At 33.1% G+C, this 18,338-nt stretch overlaps 1 protein-coding gene, 1 long non-coding RNA gene and 1 pseudogene across 4 annotated transcripts; 1 reads left to right on the top strand and 2 right to left on the bottom strand.

Moving 5' to 3' along the window:
* Positions 1 to 442: 442 nt before the first annotated feature.
* LOC114369314 lies at positions 443 to 1,966 on the top strand. The gene is made up of 2 exons (XR_003657588.1): positions 443 to 806; positions 1,473 to 1,966. It is a non-coding gene; the product is annotated as an uncharacterized LOC114369314 (long non-coding RNA).
* A 2,825-nt stretch (positions 1,967 to 4,791) lies between these two features.
* LOC114369313 lies at positions 4,792 to 6,417 on the bottom strand (annotated as a pseudogene). The gene is made up of 2 exons (XR_003657587.1): positions 6,064 to 6,417; positions 4,792 to 5,918 (listed from the first exon to the last, which is right to left on the bottom strand). The product of XR_003657587.1 is annotated as an uncharacterized LOC114369313 (transcript).
* Positions 6,418 to 6,848: 431 nt separating this feature from the next.
* LOC114369334 (serine/threonine-protein kinase Nek2-like) lies at positions 6,849 to 13,955 on the bottom strand. Of its 2 annotated transcripts, XM_028326549.1 has the most exons (15): positions 13,849 to 13,955; positions 13,613 to 13,719; positions 13,394 to 13,460; positions 13,145 to 13,210; positions 12,795 to 12,841; positions 12,629 to 12,674; positions 12,422 to 12,502; positions 12,274 to 12,316; positions 12,095 to 12,144; positions 11,937 to 12,018; positions 11,765 to 11,814; positions 11,476 to 11,549; positions 9,674 to 9,725; positions 8,317 to 8,781; positions 6,849 to 7,944 (listed from the first exon to the last, which is right to left on the bottom strand). In XM_028326549.1, the coding sequence occupies exons 2-15, from the start codon at positions 13,696 to 13,698 to the stop codon at positions 7,321 to 7,323; spliced, it is 1,833 nt and encodes a 610-aa protein (XP_028182350.1). In that variant the 5' UTR covers positions 13,699 to 13,719; positions 13,849 to 13,955; the 3' UTR covers positions 6,849 to 7,320. The 2 variants fall into 2 exon arrangements, with proteins under 2 accessions (XP_028182350.1, XP_028182349.1); XM_028326548.1 differs by having other exon boundaries at positions 13,613 to 13,895.
* Positions 13,956 to 18,338: the final 4,383 nt, after the last annotated feature.

Genomic DNA, 18,338 nt, shown 5'->3' with positions numbered 1-18,338 from the left:
ACTGATTCAACTATCATTACCCAGCACTAATAATAAATAAGACTCATCATCACTCATGGTTTAAGTATAACAATTCACGTGACAATAGTAATGGACCCGACATATAATATTAATAGTATTTATAACAAATTATTGTAACCTCCCTTAAGGTTTAATTTGATTATGCATCCATTTCTGTTATGGCACCCAGTCTTTCATAAACGCAGTTAATTCCGTTAACTTTTATGATCACGTGATAGGCACAACTTTTTTTAAAAAAGAAAATCCCAAAAATGCCTCCATCTTCGTTAATTTTTTATTGTCAGCCTATGAGCACTTCGTTAACGGCGTAATTATAAAACAAAAATGCAAACACAGTAATGGAATACTATTACAAAAGGGACGGTAAATATTAATCGCATTGAAATTAAAAGGATAAAATATTGTTTGATTAACATAAGAAAACAAAATCCATACATGATGTCTACGAGAGTGAACTTGGTACCCTTCTCCTTGTCGGTGGCGACACGACCCTTTGCCTTGCGATCCTTGTCCAATTTCAGCTTGGTTACAGCCACCTTCTCCAATATATCCTCTGGTACCATATCCATGAACCAACATCGCAAAATTGAACAAACCAATCAACAAACCCAGACTTGAGAGAAAAAACACAGATCTGAAAATCGGGTTGGGGTTATGGTGCGTGATTGGTATAGAGTCGGAGCCGCAAACAGAGATGACGAGTACGCTGGTCTCCATAGTCCTCTCGTGGTGCGTGGCCTCGACGATGCAGCCGGGTCACCAAGGGCTCGCCGTGGAAGCCAAAGGTGAGGGAATGATTTAGGTTAAAGGATAATTTGGTCATTCAATATTAAATGGAAACTGTCACTTAACACTGTTCATCTGAGAGGTGATTATAATTTGCTTGCTTAAGGACTTTGTGTCCCTAACATAATTTTGCAAATTTTAATAATAATTTTTTTAAAATTTCTTAATTAATGTTTTAAGAATATTAGTTAACATTTATCATTACTTAATTTATTAAGATTAAGAAAAATAATTAATTTAATTCATAACAATAAATTTATTCTAAATTTATATATTTTTCTAAAAATATCATTATCATTAATATTTTCCATTCTTCTAAATATATATTCTTTAATTTAATTAGAGATATTTATATATAAAAACAAACAAATTTAAAAAGTTGGATTGTTGGATGTTATAAAAAAAACGGAGGTAATATAACATTACAAATTAAGGGTTAGGAATCTAGTCGAATGTTATATATATATATATTATTCATTGTTTGGGAGCGTGAAGTTGTTTCCTTTCAGAACAATTTGAAATTCTGAAGATTCAAATCTAGTCAGAAAAGTAGAAATGAGACTATAAATGAGTTTCATCTGGTTCTGGATAATATTAGCAAATACACCCGTTAGTTTCAAGAGTAATACATAGGACCATTTTATGACAAGTACTTATTCTTGAAGGAGGAAACAGTGTCTGCATCTCAGACATGAAGAGAGGAAAATGTCAAAATGTCAACATGGGTGTTCCTTGTTGTCGTAGGAGTTGGCAACGCCCACGGCCGACAGGTTAGGAAGTCCAAACAAAATAAGTTTTAGCAGAAACATTTTTCTCCAGTGTTGTGTTGGGCACAAAAGCTGTGTTCTGCTCTAGAAGAGAACCTGTGCTAAAATGCGCGTGCACATAGACGTCATCACTCATCATCAGCTTCTGTTTTCTCAAATTTTCAGCCCCATGGACTCTCATAATTTTCTGAACAAAGGAGAAAAGAAAAAGGCAGTGAGAAACAGCCTTAGCTTTTTGGTTTTATAATCACTTCCTTCATCACTGACAAAAGGTGGAAATTTTGTTCCTTTTGCCTCGATTTCTCATTGACAATTGTTCCCCTTGAATTTCAATTGCACTTCAGGTTATTTTCAGAAAACTATTCTTACTCAAATTTTCTTTTTTAAGTCAACTTTGGTTACCCCTTTAAGACCACTAAGAAATGAAAAAGCGAGACCTACGTAAGTGGCAAACTCGTTGTACTAACGAAAGCATAGATAGGCATAGGCTCCCTTTTTTCTTTTCTTTACTCTTTCCGCCACAAGTGTTAATTTTTTTTTACCAGAGGATTTTAACACAATCACATTTGTTTCCAGGTCAGTTGCACAAAATGTGATGCTTATCCAAAGGATTTTAACACAACTACACATTGATAAAGTGATTATACGAGTTACGTAGCAAGTAGCAACAGGGTTATTAAGGCCCGTTTGGATAAAAAAAATGTGTTTTTGACCGGTTTTCTACTGAAAATATATAGTTTTTCAATAGAAAAATTCTAAAAAACTGTAAAAAAAAAAACTTTTAATCTTGTATCCAAATATTTATGTGAACATTTATGGTTGCATCATTTAAATGTCATAACCTTAATAGGTTGTTCTGGGAGTGTTCATTGTAATACTTTTCGTGATAAGTACCTATTCCTATTATATACTAACTAACTTTCTTCTTTTAAATATATATATATATATATATATATATATATATATATATATATAAGTTATAACACATTTGATCCTATACATAAGAAACAAGTTATACCGTAAAATAGATTAGAACTTATTTCTTATAAATAAGATCGGAGGAGGAGATAGTATTCAATTTGCTGATTAAAAAAAAACTTAGCAAGTAGAAAAAAAGAGGCATTTATATATGCGTATAGCGTTCCTCTGGTGAATGTAGAATGCCGGTTTTTCTATTGGTTTAAGCCAAAGCTTTGGAAGACCGAGAAGCGAACCTTCCCTGGCAGGCATATCCTGACAAAAATGTGAGCGCGGAAAAGGCCGAAAGAGTGAAGGCATTAGATTCATCTCCATTGTTTATCGGCTAGCAGCTGCAAGATAAAAAAAACATTTTTTCAGTTCCATGATCAGGACACTTTTTCTGCTGTTTTCTTTTTCTTTTTTAGTAGGAACAAAATTGGAGAATTGCACATGTAGATGTAGGTAACCACTGGAATCAACATAACCTAGTGTCCACCACTTCCATAGATTAAAGTGATTGTTTCCTCCTCAATCTAAGTATGAAACAGACAAAGGGGTGGATAAGACAAAGAATGAAGGAAATATTGAATTGAAAATAGCCCAAAATTTTGTTTCAACATTTTTATGTTTAAATTTTAAAAAAGAGAGTTAAACTATTCACTTAATGTCTATGTCTATAGTTATTCACAGTTTAAGCTTTAGTCTATAATACACATAAATAAAAGTTAAGTTCTTGAAGCCAATAATAGAGAAATTTTTTTGGCAATGTAAAATAGCTACAAAAAGGTTTAAAGATTAATGCTTACTAAGTCATGTACGGTGCAAAATTTTTATCACCCGTTGGATTCATCTGTGGCTTAGCACTAGGAGTAGACTCTCTTATCCATTACCGTACTGTATCCTATCCACGCATAGGAGTAGAGACTCTTATTCATTACGTTGGATGCTTTGTCATTTTGTGACCACCCGCACAAGGAACCAAAGCCATGGATTAGTATCGTGACGACTTACGAATCAACCGGATTGGTTGGTTTCCATTTTATTTCATCAAGTAATCACAAATTTCTACTGTTATACTACATAAATTAACTTAAACTAATTATTTCTTTATAATTTATAAGTAAATATATTTAATTACAAATATATTTAATTGTTTCTTTACAATTATCACAACAATAGTTTAAAAATAGTTAAATTAATTTAAAATAAAATTATTATTTATAAATAAATACATTTAATTATAATATATATTTAACAAAATAAATATAAACAAAAAAATTATATAAATTTAATTATAAATATATTAAAGACAATGAAAAAAAGTAAAAAAAAATAAGCAATTCAATTAAATAAAAATAGTTAGAATTTATAATAAAATATGTTTAAATGTAAATATATTTAATACAAATAAAATATATATTGTGAATGGAGTCTAACTAAGTTGATTAAGCAAGGATGCATGAGTTGTTATATACTCCATGGATAATTTTTTTATTAAATTTATTAAAATAAATGAAAATATCCTTCTTTATCTTTGTGATGAAAAAACAAATTTCAATTACATTTTAAATATAATTTCATAAATTGTATATAATTAGTTAAATATGAGAAAATATAAAATTTTAAATAGTTTGAGGATACAATTGAGGCATGTCTTAAAATTTTAAGACCAGATTGAAGCATTTAAAAGTTTGAGGATACAATTGACGTATTTTAAATGATTTAGACAGCAAATTATTATTTAAGCCTATTATATATTCTTATTATTTATTTTTATTCATTTTTTTTCTAACAATGTCAACTATTTCAAAATACTGCTCATATGTCTAACAATTAACTGATAATATTTTCAAAGTTAAATTAATTGAACCAATAGAAGCATATAACGATAACACGAAAAAAAAAGGCCGAAATAATGCAAATCCATATTAAAATGGATCCTACATCTCGCGCTAAGGAACAGATGGATCTGACAGGTGAAAAAACTTTCGCATCGTGCAGGACCTAGTAAGCTTTTGCATGCTAGAAGCCGTCTAGAAACTAATACTTAAAATGGAGACAATTTCAAATGAATAAATTAACCTATAAAAAACAAATAAAGTAACATCTTATAAAAAAAATTTATGGAATAATAAATGAAAACAATAAGTATTTTCTCAAAACTAACAGGCAAAAATTCTTTACTGTTAAACAGCTCGCCAAATATACTGTCATTCCACTAAATGAAATGTAGTTTATACTGTATCAGAAGTGCATCTCTTTTTGCAAAAATATGATTATTCCAAAAAAAAGGTACCGAAATACATAATGAGTCAGGTTTAACTAATCAATCTATATTGCTTTGGCAGGGGTATACATTGAAACAGGACTAACCCGAAGAAACTGGTCATCTATTTGACTGCAAACCGCTACCACCATAAAACTGCTTTGTTGTTTCACGTGAGAACTCGGCAAAAGTCATACCTTCCTTCAACCGTGACGAAAGAGGGGGAACTATTTTCTTAATTTCTTGACTTAGATTATTACTATCCCGCTCAGACTGCTCTTGCTCCTCATCAGTAGCCACTAAAAGTTGACCATTGAAGGTAGAGTTTGCATGGTGATAATCCGAGATAGAGAATGTTTTAGTCCATGCAGGCTGCAGAAACACAACAAAATTTTCTCTGCTCAAATTTTCAAACTTGGAAGGTATGAACAAAGTACAGGGTCGAGCAAAGCTTCCCCAACTTGAATGATAAAACTTTCTGGAGGGGCCTTCACCATGATGGCCCTTTACTTATTGAGATCATATATCTGCAAGCATGTATGCCCAGTTGGTGATGGACACTCACCAAAACAAGACTCAGAAAATGTATCTTCCGTTTTGCTTGTCTCTGAATATGATGGAAGAATAAACAATGGAGTTGTAAGAACAGTGAATATACCATAATCATAATGCCACTGCTGCCACAAATTCAAATGATTTCCACCCGAATTCACATTGCTGGCAATTGAATTCGACTCTGACCCTTCCAATGGTTTGACATTATTACCACGTCTCTTGCTAGTTGCCCTGCTCCTCTCATGTTGTTTAAGGAGGAGAGCATCTAAATGTGAATGATGATGAATGAGTCTCCCTTTAGCCGCACATGAATCCAATAGACTCTGCTCTAACTCATTGCCACCAATAGCCTTGTCACATATTCGAGCAAGACAAAACCCAAGCTCCATCATGCAAAACCCTAGCTCTTTGAAAGACCTTCCAAGATTCTCGAATTCCATGCCATAGCATTCACTCACCGTTTGTTGAACATGTTGTGATTTTGCATATTTGAGTTGCATGGCAAAGGGGGATACACTCCTGTCAGGGTTTCTTAAAGGAACGTCACTACCTAAGTTATGCTCCTAGGAAGGAAAGCACGCAATGCAAGCACGATGAGAATCCCTACAAAACTGAATTAATTTTAAAACTAAACCCTAGATTGATGTTATGTGTAACAATGAATTTGAATCAGAATCAAAATCCACATAGATATAAAGTTGCAATTACCTTGAGAACGAGTTTTCGGGTGTCGAGGTCGAGAAGAGCGAGTTTCCGAGAGAGAGAGAGAAGGTGTGAGCGGAGGTTGGAAGCGATGGGGACGGCGAGGAGGCCTGGGACAGTGGGTTCTAGGGCTTCCATGATGGAATCGACCATGGATGAAGTTGAAGGTGAAGATAAGTCTGAATATTGAAGCTCGTATAGATCGATCGTCTCTGCTTCCTCCATCTCCATCATCTCTTGCAGTTGCAGAGAGAGAGAGAGAGAGAAGTATAGAATGAAGTATGAACGCTTGAGGACGACAATGATACTGTGGGCCAGTGTTATGTGAATATTCACAAAATGGGTTTACGTTTGAGGGTAACTTAAAATGGATATGTCCACTAAATTTTTATTGATAACAAAATTACATGAGTTCTTCTTTGGTAAGGTATTAAGGTATATGATTGGAAATTAATGGAACTTATCTTTCAAAAAAGTAAATAAGAAAAGTTTTTAGTTTATGCATTAAATGGTATATTAAGTAATTTATTCAAGTGACTTAAACTCGTCAAATTTATTACATGAGGTGATAATACACCATTGCATGAGTGTTGAATTCTTTTTTTTTTTAAGAATGAGTGTTGCATTCAAAAAGAATATTTACAGTCAAAGGTGGTTTGTCTCAATTTTATTTAAATAATTCTAAAGCATTGGTGAGAAAATCATTAACTTAGGTCTTAGGACTTAGGAGTATCTGTGCAAGTGCTGCGGAAAGCGTACATCTTAAAAATGCCGATGGTACCATCTAGATCAATAAGATTAAGAGCAAAATCCGATTAAAGAAGCTAAACTACTCTTCATATTTTAGCATATATAGTTCTACATTAGATTACAGTGTTGTTAATGATCATAAAAGTGCGTCCGAAATACTTAGACCACAATTTCTTTGTACCTTAGTCAACAAGCTGTTTCCCTCGGTTAAATCTCAGGCCCGAATGGCTTCAACACCACTCCAGGACTCCTCGAAGTCCAAACCTCTGTTGCTGTTGTAGGAGCCGTGCACTGAACTCAACCAAACTCTTCAACAAGACCCCTCTCTTTTTTATTTTACTAGCAAGAAAACTAACTTCAAACTACTTGTGCAAGCGCTGCGGAGTGCAGCATATCAGAAAATGCTAATGATGTCAACTAGAACAATAATTAGAAGCTAACTAGCTAAGCTACTGTTCAAATTATATATAAATTTACACTGTTGTTAACGATCTAAAAATGCATCAGGAAACCTTAGGCCACAGTTTCCTTGAAGCTCTTAGCCAACCAGATAGCTGTTTCTCTTGGGGAAACCTTCTCGGGACCAAATGGCTTCAACAACACCCCAAGTTCTTCAAACCTCTGTTGCTGCAGGAGCCGTGCAGAGAACTCGAGCAAACCCTCCAATGCCTCTGCACGTTGCTGGTAAGACGAGGTGTCAAACCTGTGCCTGCTAGACTCAGCAGAGGAGTGGCTTGAAACAGCATGTTCAGAGCATTCATTGCCATGTGAAACTGGAGCAGCAGGACAAGCATCACTGCCACTGGAAGGGACACTGGCCTTGTCCACAACTTGGATTGTACACTTGTCCTTCGTGATTAAGCAGTCAGCACTCTTTGGTGAACCAGAAGAGCACTGAGCGGAAGTTGATGAAGTTCCACGGACAGGGAAGAGAGAATCCTCACAAGAGGCCAAAGGGAATTCAGCCATCTTGTCAATTCGCGGTGCATTGACAGAAATATCAGGAGAGTCCACACCTCGAAGAAGACCAACATTAGCTCTATAAGGGGTGGTTGTGCACATGGTTCTGGTAGGCAGTGGAAGGGAAGCTCTTCTAGTTGGTGGGGTGAATTTACCCCCTGCTGGAGTGGATGGAAGCTGAAATGATGAGCAAACAAATAAACTGATATACACCCTGGATTCTTCAATAACATACATACGCTCCATTAATTGAGGCTAAGGAAACCACACCACAAATTAAGCCCCCACTGGAAATTAATACGAAATCATCATGTAATGACATTTGACATTGATAATATAGAAGAACCTATATTTATAATGTATTCACACATGCATGCATGTTGAACCTAAATGAATCATATATGATACCATTGACATGCTTCAAATGATAATTCAGGTTGAGAAGTTAATTCAATCGTCTCAGTACAGTCAAATTATTTTTTCTGTTTCCTTATTTATTCTGTCATAAAGATAAACGCATGTATTGAGAAGTGTAGAACTGGAACTTACTAACTCACGCTTGGAACCAGTATAGGATATCTTTGATGGTATAGTCTGCCGTCGGGGAGTGGCATATTCCTTAGCTGATCTCAATCTTGGCAATCTATCAACAGTTGAGGACTTTGTGTCTCTTGATTTGTTAAAATTGCATTCTTCACGGACAAGGCCAACAGATAGTTCATAGTGCTTCTCTTTTGAACAAGTAGAGAATCCTAGTGCTCTTTGAGTAGAACACACAGAACCTAGCTCAGTTCCAGAAATACTAGGATTCAAGGCCCTGTCATTGCTGAATGACAATCGTTTGTCTCTGTCAGAAAGAGTAGAAACAGATCCTGGCTCGAGAAACTGAGTCCTCCTTACATAGTTTGAGTCAGACCATTGGAATGGATAAGTACTTCTTCTGGGGTTATTTAATTTCAAGTGAATTTTAAGAATGTAAGGTTGAAGATGCGGATGATTTAGTAACTCTGCAGCCTGCCAAAACAATTGCACTTAATTTGTGTTGAATAAATCCACCAAAATGAAGTTAACCGAGCATAATTTGTATAACTAACTATACATTTGGTTGGGGGGGGGGGGGGGGGGGGGGAGAACAAGTACACTTTTGCAATTATAGCAGTGGCCTTCACATTATGTAAGGAAGAAATTTGTTTCAAATGAAATTGTCTTAACACTTAAAATTTCAATATAAATTCTTGGCTGTGCTTCATAGGACAACAGAAGTGAGAATTAAGCTGATAATGATGACAATGATAGAGATAAGAAAAATAAGGAATTAAAATATTGATCAGCACAGGAATAGATGAAGGGAACAAACTTAAAGGCTGGTACTACCTTAATACATATAAGGTTACGTAATTAACAAAGTTACTGCATCCAAAGGTAAGCTCAAAACGTAAAACAAATAAGTGGTTCTATAAGAAGCCTCTTGACAGGCATGTTAAGCAGAAGTGTAAAATAAACATAAGTTCCTGAAGTTCCATACATTTTTCACGTCCCATTCACATTTTCCAGAAGCCAACCCTCAGGTAACTTAACTAGAAAATGGTTCACACAATATACATTACATGGAGCTAGAAGGTACTACGATATATGATTAGAGGCTGGGAAAGAAACACTAAGGGATCAATCAAGAAGAATTGCTCCGCTACCTTATACCACATAACATGAAAGCTAAAAGCCTAAAAATTGCAAAAACAAAAACTAAAGAAAAGAGACCACAGAATTGTCTTGTATTTATCACTCAGCAATGTACAGACAATGATATCTCATACCTGCACACCATTATTTTTATAGACTAGTTTTCATTAATCAATCCACAATCACATCTTGACAAATGCAAAGAAATATGCAAGAGAAAACATACACTTGGCCGAAGCTCAGGATTCTTCCGCAGCATACTCTTAACAAGCCCTCGACTGAAATAAGAAACAGACATTATTTAAATTGCTGCAGGCATAGACAGAAACATAGCAGTTACATAGTCATGGGGAGAAAAGAGACAAAAGACAGATGATAAGTGTGAAATTTAGCTATAACTGTGTCACATATATTTGTAAATATAATTTTTTATAAAATTGTTGTGTATCATGTCAAGCATATTAGTACATTAACTTGTGTATGTTTAGTAACGCTTCCTCCTCAATCATCCTCAAAAAACTGTTCTTTCAATAGTGATTGTAGGACCATTAAGAAAGACTACTTGGTGATGAATTGGAGAGTTTTCCATTTGATTTGGAGCATGAGTGCACAAGCATTGGCAGCCAATTAAATTGTAAAGAAAATTGTCGAAGATGGGCTTTCTGACGAGTGTGCGTTTAAACACCCACAAGTGCATTTGAACGTCTCAATTATGCTAAAAATATGTAGTTGCTACCTTGTATGCATTTAAACGTCCAACAATGCATTTAATCATAGTCACTTCGACTGGATTTACATAAATAGACTTAATAATTGTAAACATGCCTAATGCTTGTTTTGGTTAGGAACACCTAAGGAATTAGGCTTTTTGGTTAGCACATAGGGGTTAAATGTCAAGGAATAGAATTTAGCCAAGACTAGTGAATTTGATCCTCGATTATAATCACTTTCATTGAGAACTGAGTCAAATTGCTTGAGAGGAGAATAGACTTGACTATGTTTGGCAAGTCATTTCAGCTAGCTTCTAGTTTCTTTTTGTTACTTCTGTCCTAAAATTCAAAATGGGAGTGAGGTAAGCTTATGACATAGGAAATGTTCATATTCATGACAAATGGGCACAAATATCCTAATGTTTATAACTTCAAACTTAATGTTTATAGCAGGAGTGAAGTAGGCATATAACTGATATAAGATATAGGAAATGTCTGTAACCGAATATTATAAGCATTAGGCCTAATGTTATAAGATTTATTTTATTTTTCTATTATTTTTTGAATAATTTTATATTAGACGATTTATTTTAGCGATTACACTAGTTAACATAATAAAAATATAATGTCTACTTAAGTGTATGTTTTTTTTTACTTTATTTTAAACTTGATTAAAAATATTTTAAGAATATGAAAAATGTAAGTAGAATACATAATATGAAAAAATGTAACAATTGAAACTAAAAATCTAATTAAATAATGTTTCTATAAATAAAAAAAATATAAGAGTTTAAAATTAATTAAAAAATTAAAATTATAACACCTCAAAATATATTTTTGCCCATAAAATAAAATTGAAATTTATAAAAAAAATATCATATAAATATCCATTTTTATCATTTTATATTTTTCAGCTACTTTAACAGATAATTCTACAAAACACTTATGATTTAATAAATTAGCTTAACAATTTTTAGCTTTTAACTAACTTTTGAACTAGTTTTATCGAGCATAGTCTAACCCTCGTTGGGGGTAATAATTGTTATTACACTGATTGTGAGACCTGTTGTTTTCTATGTTCTGTTTTTGTATTATATTATCTTCTCTTTGCAACCATTCAATGAAATGCATCCCTTTTTCCCAATTATCAATTCAAATAGAGATAACTTGTGATTTGGTACTTGGATCTAATCCTCATGGGAATGAACTTCATACTTTTACCTTATTACTTGATAACGACCAATGCACTTTCCAATGTTACCAATTAACCGATAAAAAGTCTAAAGAAATAAAAATTACTAGGAAATAGAAGACTTACAAAGAACCAGAATACACTGTTGGTAGTGGAGCCACTAACGACTTGTTTATTTTGTTAATCAGTGCTTGCATATCCTGCTCAAATAGAAGACGGAGAAAAAAAGGACTGATTTCATGTTGTGTTCCAAAATGTAATAGCTCAAACATCACCATGGAAATTAATGATGCAATATAATATTTGTATCCCCATCAAATTTCCCTCCTTAATATAAAAAGTTTTGCAAATAATATTTCATTAAAAACATTAAAAAAAAAAAACAAATAACTGCCAGCCATAGACAGAAACTTACAAGAGCTTTAAAAGCTGGCTTGTGAGCAGCCATTTCATACACACAGCATCCTGACAATTATTATAAGATGTAACCAACGTCAATTGCAAATGAAAAAAATACTGGAAGATGGGAAAAGGAAAGGGTAAATAAGCCTAGGTGATCTCATGAGTACAAAAATAATCTATCTTACCCAAAGACCAGATATCTGACTTAGAGCCATAGGGTATATCAGCAAGAAGCTCAGGGCACATATAACTTGGAGTCCCCACAACCTAAGCTTAGACCAAAAACACACAGTAAGATATCAGGTGAGAGTAATCAATAGAATATCTTGGCTATAACACTCACTGAGGATGCAAGATCATCGCATGTCAACATTTTAGCAAGGCCAAAGTCACCTGCATCCAACATACACAACATAAGGATTGGATACTAAAACAAGGCACAACAACTTAGACATGTTTAGGCTCCAAACACATTCATGAAGTGCAAGTGCAATTTGAGGACAGAATGAAGAAAGCCATTACCTAGACGTATATCTTGATCTTTTGTCAAGAATATATTTGAACACTGAAAACAACATGGATAAAACATCAATATAAAGTAGGTCATCAAAGATTTTATATACTCAGCAACATAACATCTTCAGTAAATGAACTTAGAGAAATCATTCACCTTGACATCACGATGAAGAATATGATTTGCATGCAAGTAATCAAGTGCCATCAGCAGTTGAACCAGCCACTTACAGAGCCTCTGTATGCAAAAAATTGATAGACATTAATTAGTGAATTTCCATAAAACTTCCACACAGGAATGAAAGATTGAAAGTTATTCATGGCAGGCTCAAAATAAAAAAGAATTGCTGCAAGAGCGGCCAACCTCTTCAGGAAAATAAACGCCATTGGCCTTTTTAATTGCCTCGGCCCTGCACAACAAAGAAATTATAGAAGAGCAACTTAGTAACAATTAAAAGATAAAACGTTTTGACATATGTTCTGAGTTCCTCAAACACTTAATTTAATATTTAAATGAAATTATGACTTACATATCTCCTCCTTCACAATAGCCAATGACGATACATACAAAACAACCCTGGAAGAGCAGATACCAGCTTGCAAATTTCAGAATTAAAAATTAATCAATAATCATAAACCCATTTTCTATTCTCTGTTACAAAAAAAAAAAAGAGGCTCCAACATCAACATCATCATTGATTAATATAATAAAAGTTCAACATTTGTAAAGAGATAAGCAAAAAAAAAACATTAAACTTTTCCAGTCCAAAATAAGTCCCATTTGTCAAGCATAAACCAAAAACACTACAAAACAAAAAAAATGGCAACAAAATGAAAAAAGTTTTGATTTTTATGTTTTTTTTGGTTCTTTAAAGCTGACCTTTTCCACCCAGGAATCTTTATACTCTACGATAAATGGATTGCGAACTTTAGAGATAAGCTCCATCTGCAAATTGCAAAACAAAGAATAAACAAAGCATCTCAGAATCCTTAGTTAGCATAGAAAAAAAAAAAGTAAGCACCCCATTCCACATTTTAAAACATAAAGCAACAAATATTAAAAATGAAATGCAATAGTGAATAATATAAAGAATAAAACCTAAAAAGGTGGTGTTAGTGTTAGTATTACCTCCTGGTGAGCAGATCTACGAGTTCTATCAGTCTGGCGGGCAAGACGTATCTTCTTAAGGACATACCTAATTTTACAAACACAAAAAATAACAACATAATAATGAAAATATATATATATATATATATATATATATATATATATATATGCAAGTTATTCATGAGTGTGAGTGAGAATAAGGAAACATGAGAGAGACACGATAAGAGTGAGTGGGCTCACCTTTTGTTTTCGTGCCTGTGCCTGACAAGTAGAGCTGAAGCAAAGGAACCTCTTCCAATCTGTTCAAGAATTTCATACTGCTCCATTTTTGGACTTGAAGCAATTCACTTCAACGTTGAGACAAATTAAAGAGAGAGCAGAGAAAGAAAATAAAAGTAAGGAAGGTGAATGAATTGAAGAGGAAGTGAATATAAGCGTGCAGAGAGAGAGAGAGAGCGTTAGTTTGGCCACCGTACTTGCCCGTGCTCTTATTTTACTTTTGTGTGTTCCTGTTGAGTCATTTTCCCAGAATACGCTTTTAACTTTGACCCCCCTCTTAGTCTTATGTTCCTGTTCTTATTTGAATTTAATTTATTTCTTTTCGGCTTTCCTTTTCTTTTCTTTTCTTTTGCCGCGCTCCAATAAATTATCATCATTCATCATCTTACTTAATGCAATGAATTTAAATAAAAGCATATAATATATTTACGGGCGTGGGTGGGTGGGCAAGGAATCCGAGTTCAACATTAATATTACAAAACAAAAAAGTGTTGAAATCTTTGGTGAAAATACTTGGCTTAAATTTTATCTACAAGTCAAATTTTGAATTAGTTATGATTTTTTTTCTGATGAATCTTAAGTTAAGAAAAAAAAATCAAAATAGAAAAAATAATATATAAATTTTATAGGATTTATATTATGGTAAGATGAGAGAAATAGAGGCAATGAGAAGAATGGATGAATTGTTTAAAATAAATGGATACACACGTATTATTAGTCGCAAAATCGTATTTTTGTATTATTCATTTCACTCCTGGCTGGGACGTCTTTTGGACTTGATTATGTTTATAAGCTAATTAAAGCCGTTACTTAACTAATTAGATTGTTGTTTGTGGCTACTTTGCTATTTATAGCATGAATGCAAAAGTATTAAACTTGAGAATTAGTCGGGAGGGAACCCATTTAATTTTTTAAAAAAGTGCTTTCTGAAAAAAATTATTCAAAAATACCCTAGTCCAAACCAAGAATATTCTGTCCTACCCCTAGTTTCTATAACGTGATCTTCTTACAATAGAAAATATTCTCAAACACTTTACCCTATCTTGCATGCTTCTTTTTTTAACATTTCAATGTCATCGAGCATTAGAATTCAGAAAAACACAAAAATAACTATTCAAACTTAGGACGAATCAACCATAAATACAAGGTCTTGAAAAATGCTTTCATAGGGGGACCACATAAGTTATAACTAAACTTTGGTCAAAGGGAATAATAATCTAATTTGTTTGTTTTTTTTTTAAAGTACTGAGAAAAATTCACGAGACAAGAAACCCCATGACCCTAAACTAATAAGGTTACAAGAACTTTAAAACCAATAAAAAGACAATACCTCTTTATGCAAAGAGACACTCACTCCTTTGAATGATGTAGATATAAGTTTGGTTTAACGATAAACAAAATACAAAGAGAATAATAAGTGATGGATTTGAAATCTTCATTAATAAATTAACCATTAATATTTATTTATAAAAAATTATTTTTAGAACATATCTTACACAATTACTCATGAAAATGTGAATTTGAGAATGTAGTATTCTCATATTTGATACAAAATACACATGTTTTCTCCTCTTTCTTTTTTATATAAAAGGATGAAAATCCTACAATTTTTGTATGGGAATGCAAAATAACTACCCCCACTTTAACCTTATTTTATCTCTTTTTTTTTAATTCAAACAAATTTAAAATTATTTAAAGAAATGATGAGTATTTACCGTACATCTTTAATGAAAATAATATTCCTCATAACCATACACCATAAATATAATTCCCGAACATATAATTTAATTCACGAAACAAACGTCCCAAAACACTAAGGATTGTAAATATTTTAAATCAACCAATAAAAATCTCCCCCACAACAATTTTTCAAGTTAGACAGAGGAACTACCTAGATCGTTGTAAGAGGATTGAAATCACCTATCCCCTAGTGTGTCTCACTTTCCTGTCCCACAAATTAAAAAATGTAAACGTAGATACTGAACCAAACTGTATGACACTATGTCCCCAAAATTGCATGTCTCTCAATGGCCCCCCTTTTCTCTTCTCGACGTTGTCGTGTGTGCATTGTTGTATTTTTCTAATTTCTTGCTAAACACAGTGTCCACGTTCCAAAAAAAATTTCTTCTTCCTGCATTGCAATTCGAATTCTAAAACTCTGGATCTATAAAACATAGACACTCCTGTTTTTTGTCGTGTCCGGCAGTGCCGGCACCAACACACACTCATATTACATCCTATATTTTGGATATTACAGGTGTCCACGTGTCCATGTTTGTATCGGTGTTTCATAGCTCTGGATTGATTAAATTCAAAATCTGGAAGTTGAAATCTAGAATTCCTTCATCGTGACACTGGAGTTAAGCGATTCAGAGATTGACTTCCAACACTGGGCTCTTTTGGTTTCTTCATCGTGAAACTAGAGTTAAGCCCTTCACACGCAGCAGCGAAGCACAGATGCATCAGAGGGTAGAGATAGGCGTGTGGTTTAACAGTGTGAAAAAAACCATCACGAAAAGGATCTCAAATCCACGTGTACTTATAATTGACGTGGAAGCTTTTGATTCGTGGGACAGGAAAGTGAGACACACTTTCAGTCGTAATAATCCAAGACAATTATTTGCATATTCATACTCCACAAATGCTACTAGGTATTAATTCTCATAATATTATTGGTACCATTGAGTCTTCATTAAAATACTAACAAATTTGGCATCATGACACCCATGTAAGTCTTTATTAAACCGGTGTTTTTTTGTCTGTTATTAACCTCGGGCATTTTTTTTTGTCACGAACCCATGGCTTTTTAAGTGAATTTGAATTTAAGAAAAGGGGAAGGGAAGTGAACTTAGCAAAAATAAACTAGTGGAAACAGCAAAAGTCTTTTATTTTATACGCCAACATTTTAGCCCAATTTGGGCAAACAATGCTCTTATGGCGTGCTTCAAGCTACAAAATGGGCAAATGGCCCATATTTTGACCTTCACATACACGGACACTCGAATAATGTTTAGAAACTAATAGTGAATAAAAAAGAAAGAAAGAATACATGATTAAAAAAAATAATTAGGTAATCGATATCAATAATGTGTTTTGATCTCTTATTTTGACCGAGTCAAGATTTTTGTTAAGACATCTGTCAGCTACTTAAATGACAATCGATATCAATAATGTGTGTTGGATCTCTTATTTGAAGTGGAATTAGTTGCTAATTATATAGTAGATATGTTGTAAGGGAACTGAAACTTAAAAAGGTTGAAGAAGTTGCTGTAATCATAGTAATTCACTTGTTATGTTAAACATGGAAGGACATGTTTGAGCACACGTTGCAACGGATTTTTCTCGTTCCGATACTTGGAACGCAAAAGCAACAAAATTATGTCTTTTGTGTTTTGTGTATTGGGGAGATGGAAACTACGAGTTGATAACAGCTACACAAACATTGGCTTCTTTTCTATGATATATAACTTGGAGCTGTCTCGGTGATATAAATTTGCTGGAAAAGTTTAATTGGCTCATGAAAGTTTACATCCTTTTCTGAAAGGAGAGATGGAAAATTTTGAAAGGTATTGAAAATGTGAGAGGCATTTGATTGACATTTATCCATTTTATTACTATATAAAAGAGGTCCTGTAACATGTTGAAGTATCCCGCATCAAAGTCCAAGAGAGAAGAACAAGTGTGCTTTTGGTGACACTGAGAGGGACTCTTGTGAAAATTAATTTATCATTTCTTATATAACTCTTAGGTATTCCGATTTGTATTAATGTGATAGACAACTTATGTTAGTTGTCATACTTGTAATCATTTTCAAGATAATACACATTTTTGTTGTATTTATGTGTGAAAGTAAATAAGAAGTGTCAAACAGTTTAAACTTTTGTAAAATCTACCGTATTATTTTTCTATGCAACTTGTTTATATGTCTTCTAATTTTTAATTAATCTTTGTTGTTTGTAATTTTCGTAAAATAAAAAATAATAATGTATCAAAATAGTTGTTAGATTAAGAAGTATGAACCATTACTTTAGTATTGAAAATTCACTTGTAAATTAATTAAAAGACGGAAAATAATAGTTATTCTGAATTTTAAAATAGTAAAAATAAAAAAAAAAAATTCAAAAGCTTGAAAGCCACCGTCCACTATACTATGGGCTATGGCTATCATCATCACTACGAATGCTACGTCAGTGAGAAAGCACTATATGTGGCGTTAGGTGGGTCGAAATAACAACTTTTATGGTTGTGGTTGTTAACATAGTAGTACAATTCTGGTTCTCATTTTGAACCAAATTCCTGTTTTAGGAATTAGTCAGCAAATTAATTAGTATGATGAATTTAGGCACTCATAAATTACAAGTACTTTATTGATATATCTATTTTTTCTATTACTACAAATCATTAATTAAATTAATAACTTATCATTCTTCTCTTATTTTCTCTCTTGAGATGTAAACACTCTTCTCTTATTTTCTCTCTTTGAGATGTAAGCACTTAAGAGGTATCAAAGAATTAGTTTTCAACTAGATTAATATAGAACAAGCTTAGATCTCTTCTGTACAAATATAAACCATTAATTTGAGGACAAGATAAAATGATTAGTTTCGGTTTACACCAAGATATAATCGATAATCTTTTATTCTAAACTTAAGAATACGTTGTGTATTAATAATATACAATAATTTTA

The sequence above is a fragment of the Glycine soja genome, chromosome 10 (assembly GCF_004193775.1).
Source record: "Glycine soja cultivar W05 chromosome 10, ASM419377v2, whole genome shotgun sequence".
Taxonomy (NCBI): domain Eukaryota; kingdom Viridiplantae; phylum Streptophyta; class Magnoliopsida; order Fabales; family Fabaceae; genus Glycine; species Glycine soja.
This window is presented reverse-complemented; position numbering and strand designations above follow the sequence as displayed.

Bases quoted from the DNA above. Each gene is read 5' to 3' on its own strand.
- LOC114369334 (XM_028326549.1), bottom strand. From the start codon at position 13,698: ATGGAGCAGTATGAAATTCTTGAACAGATTGGAAGAGGTTCCTTTGCT. The intron at 13,461-13,612 runs GTGAGCCCACTC...TTGTAAAATTAG, and splicing joins CACAGGCACGAAAACAAAAG to GTATGTCCTTAAGAAGATAC. The intron at 12,317-12,421 runs GTGAATGATTTC...TGTTGTTTTCAG, and splicing joins TTCTTCATCGTGATGTCAAG to TGTTCAAATATATTCTTGAC.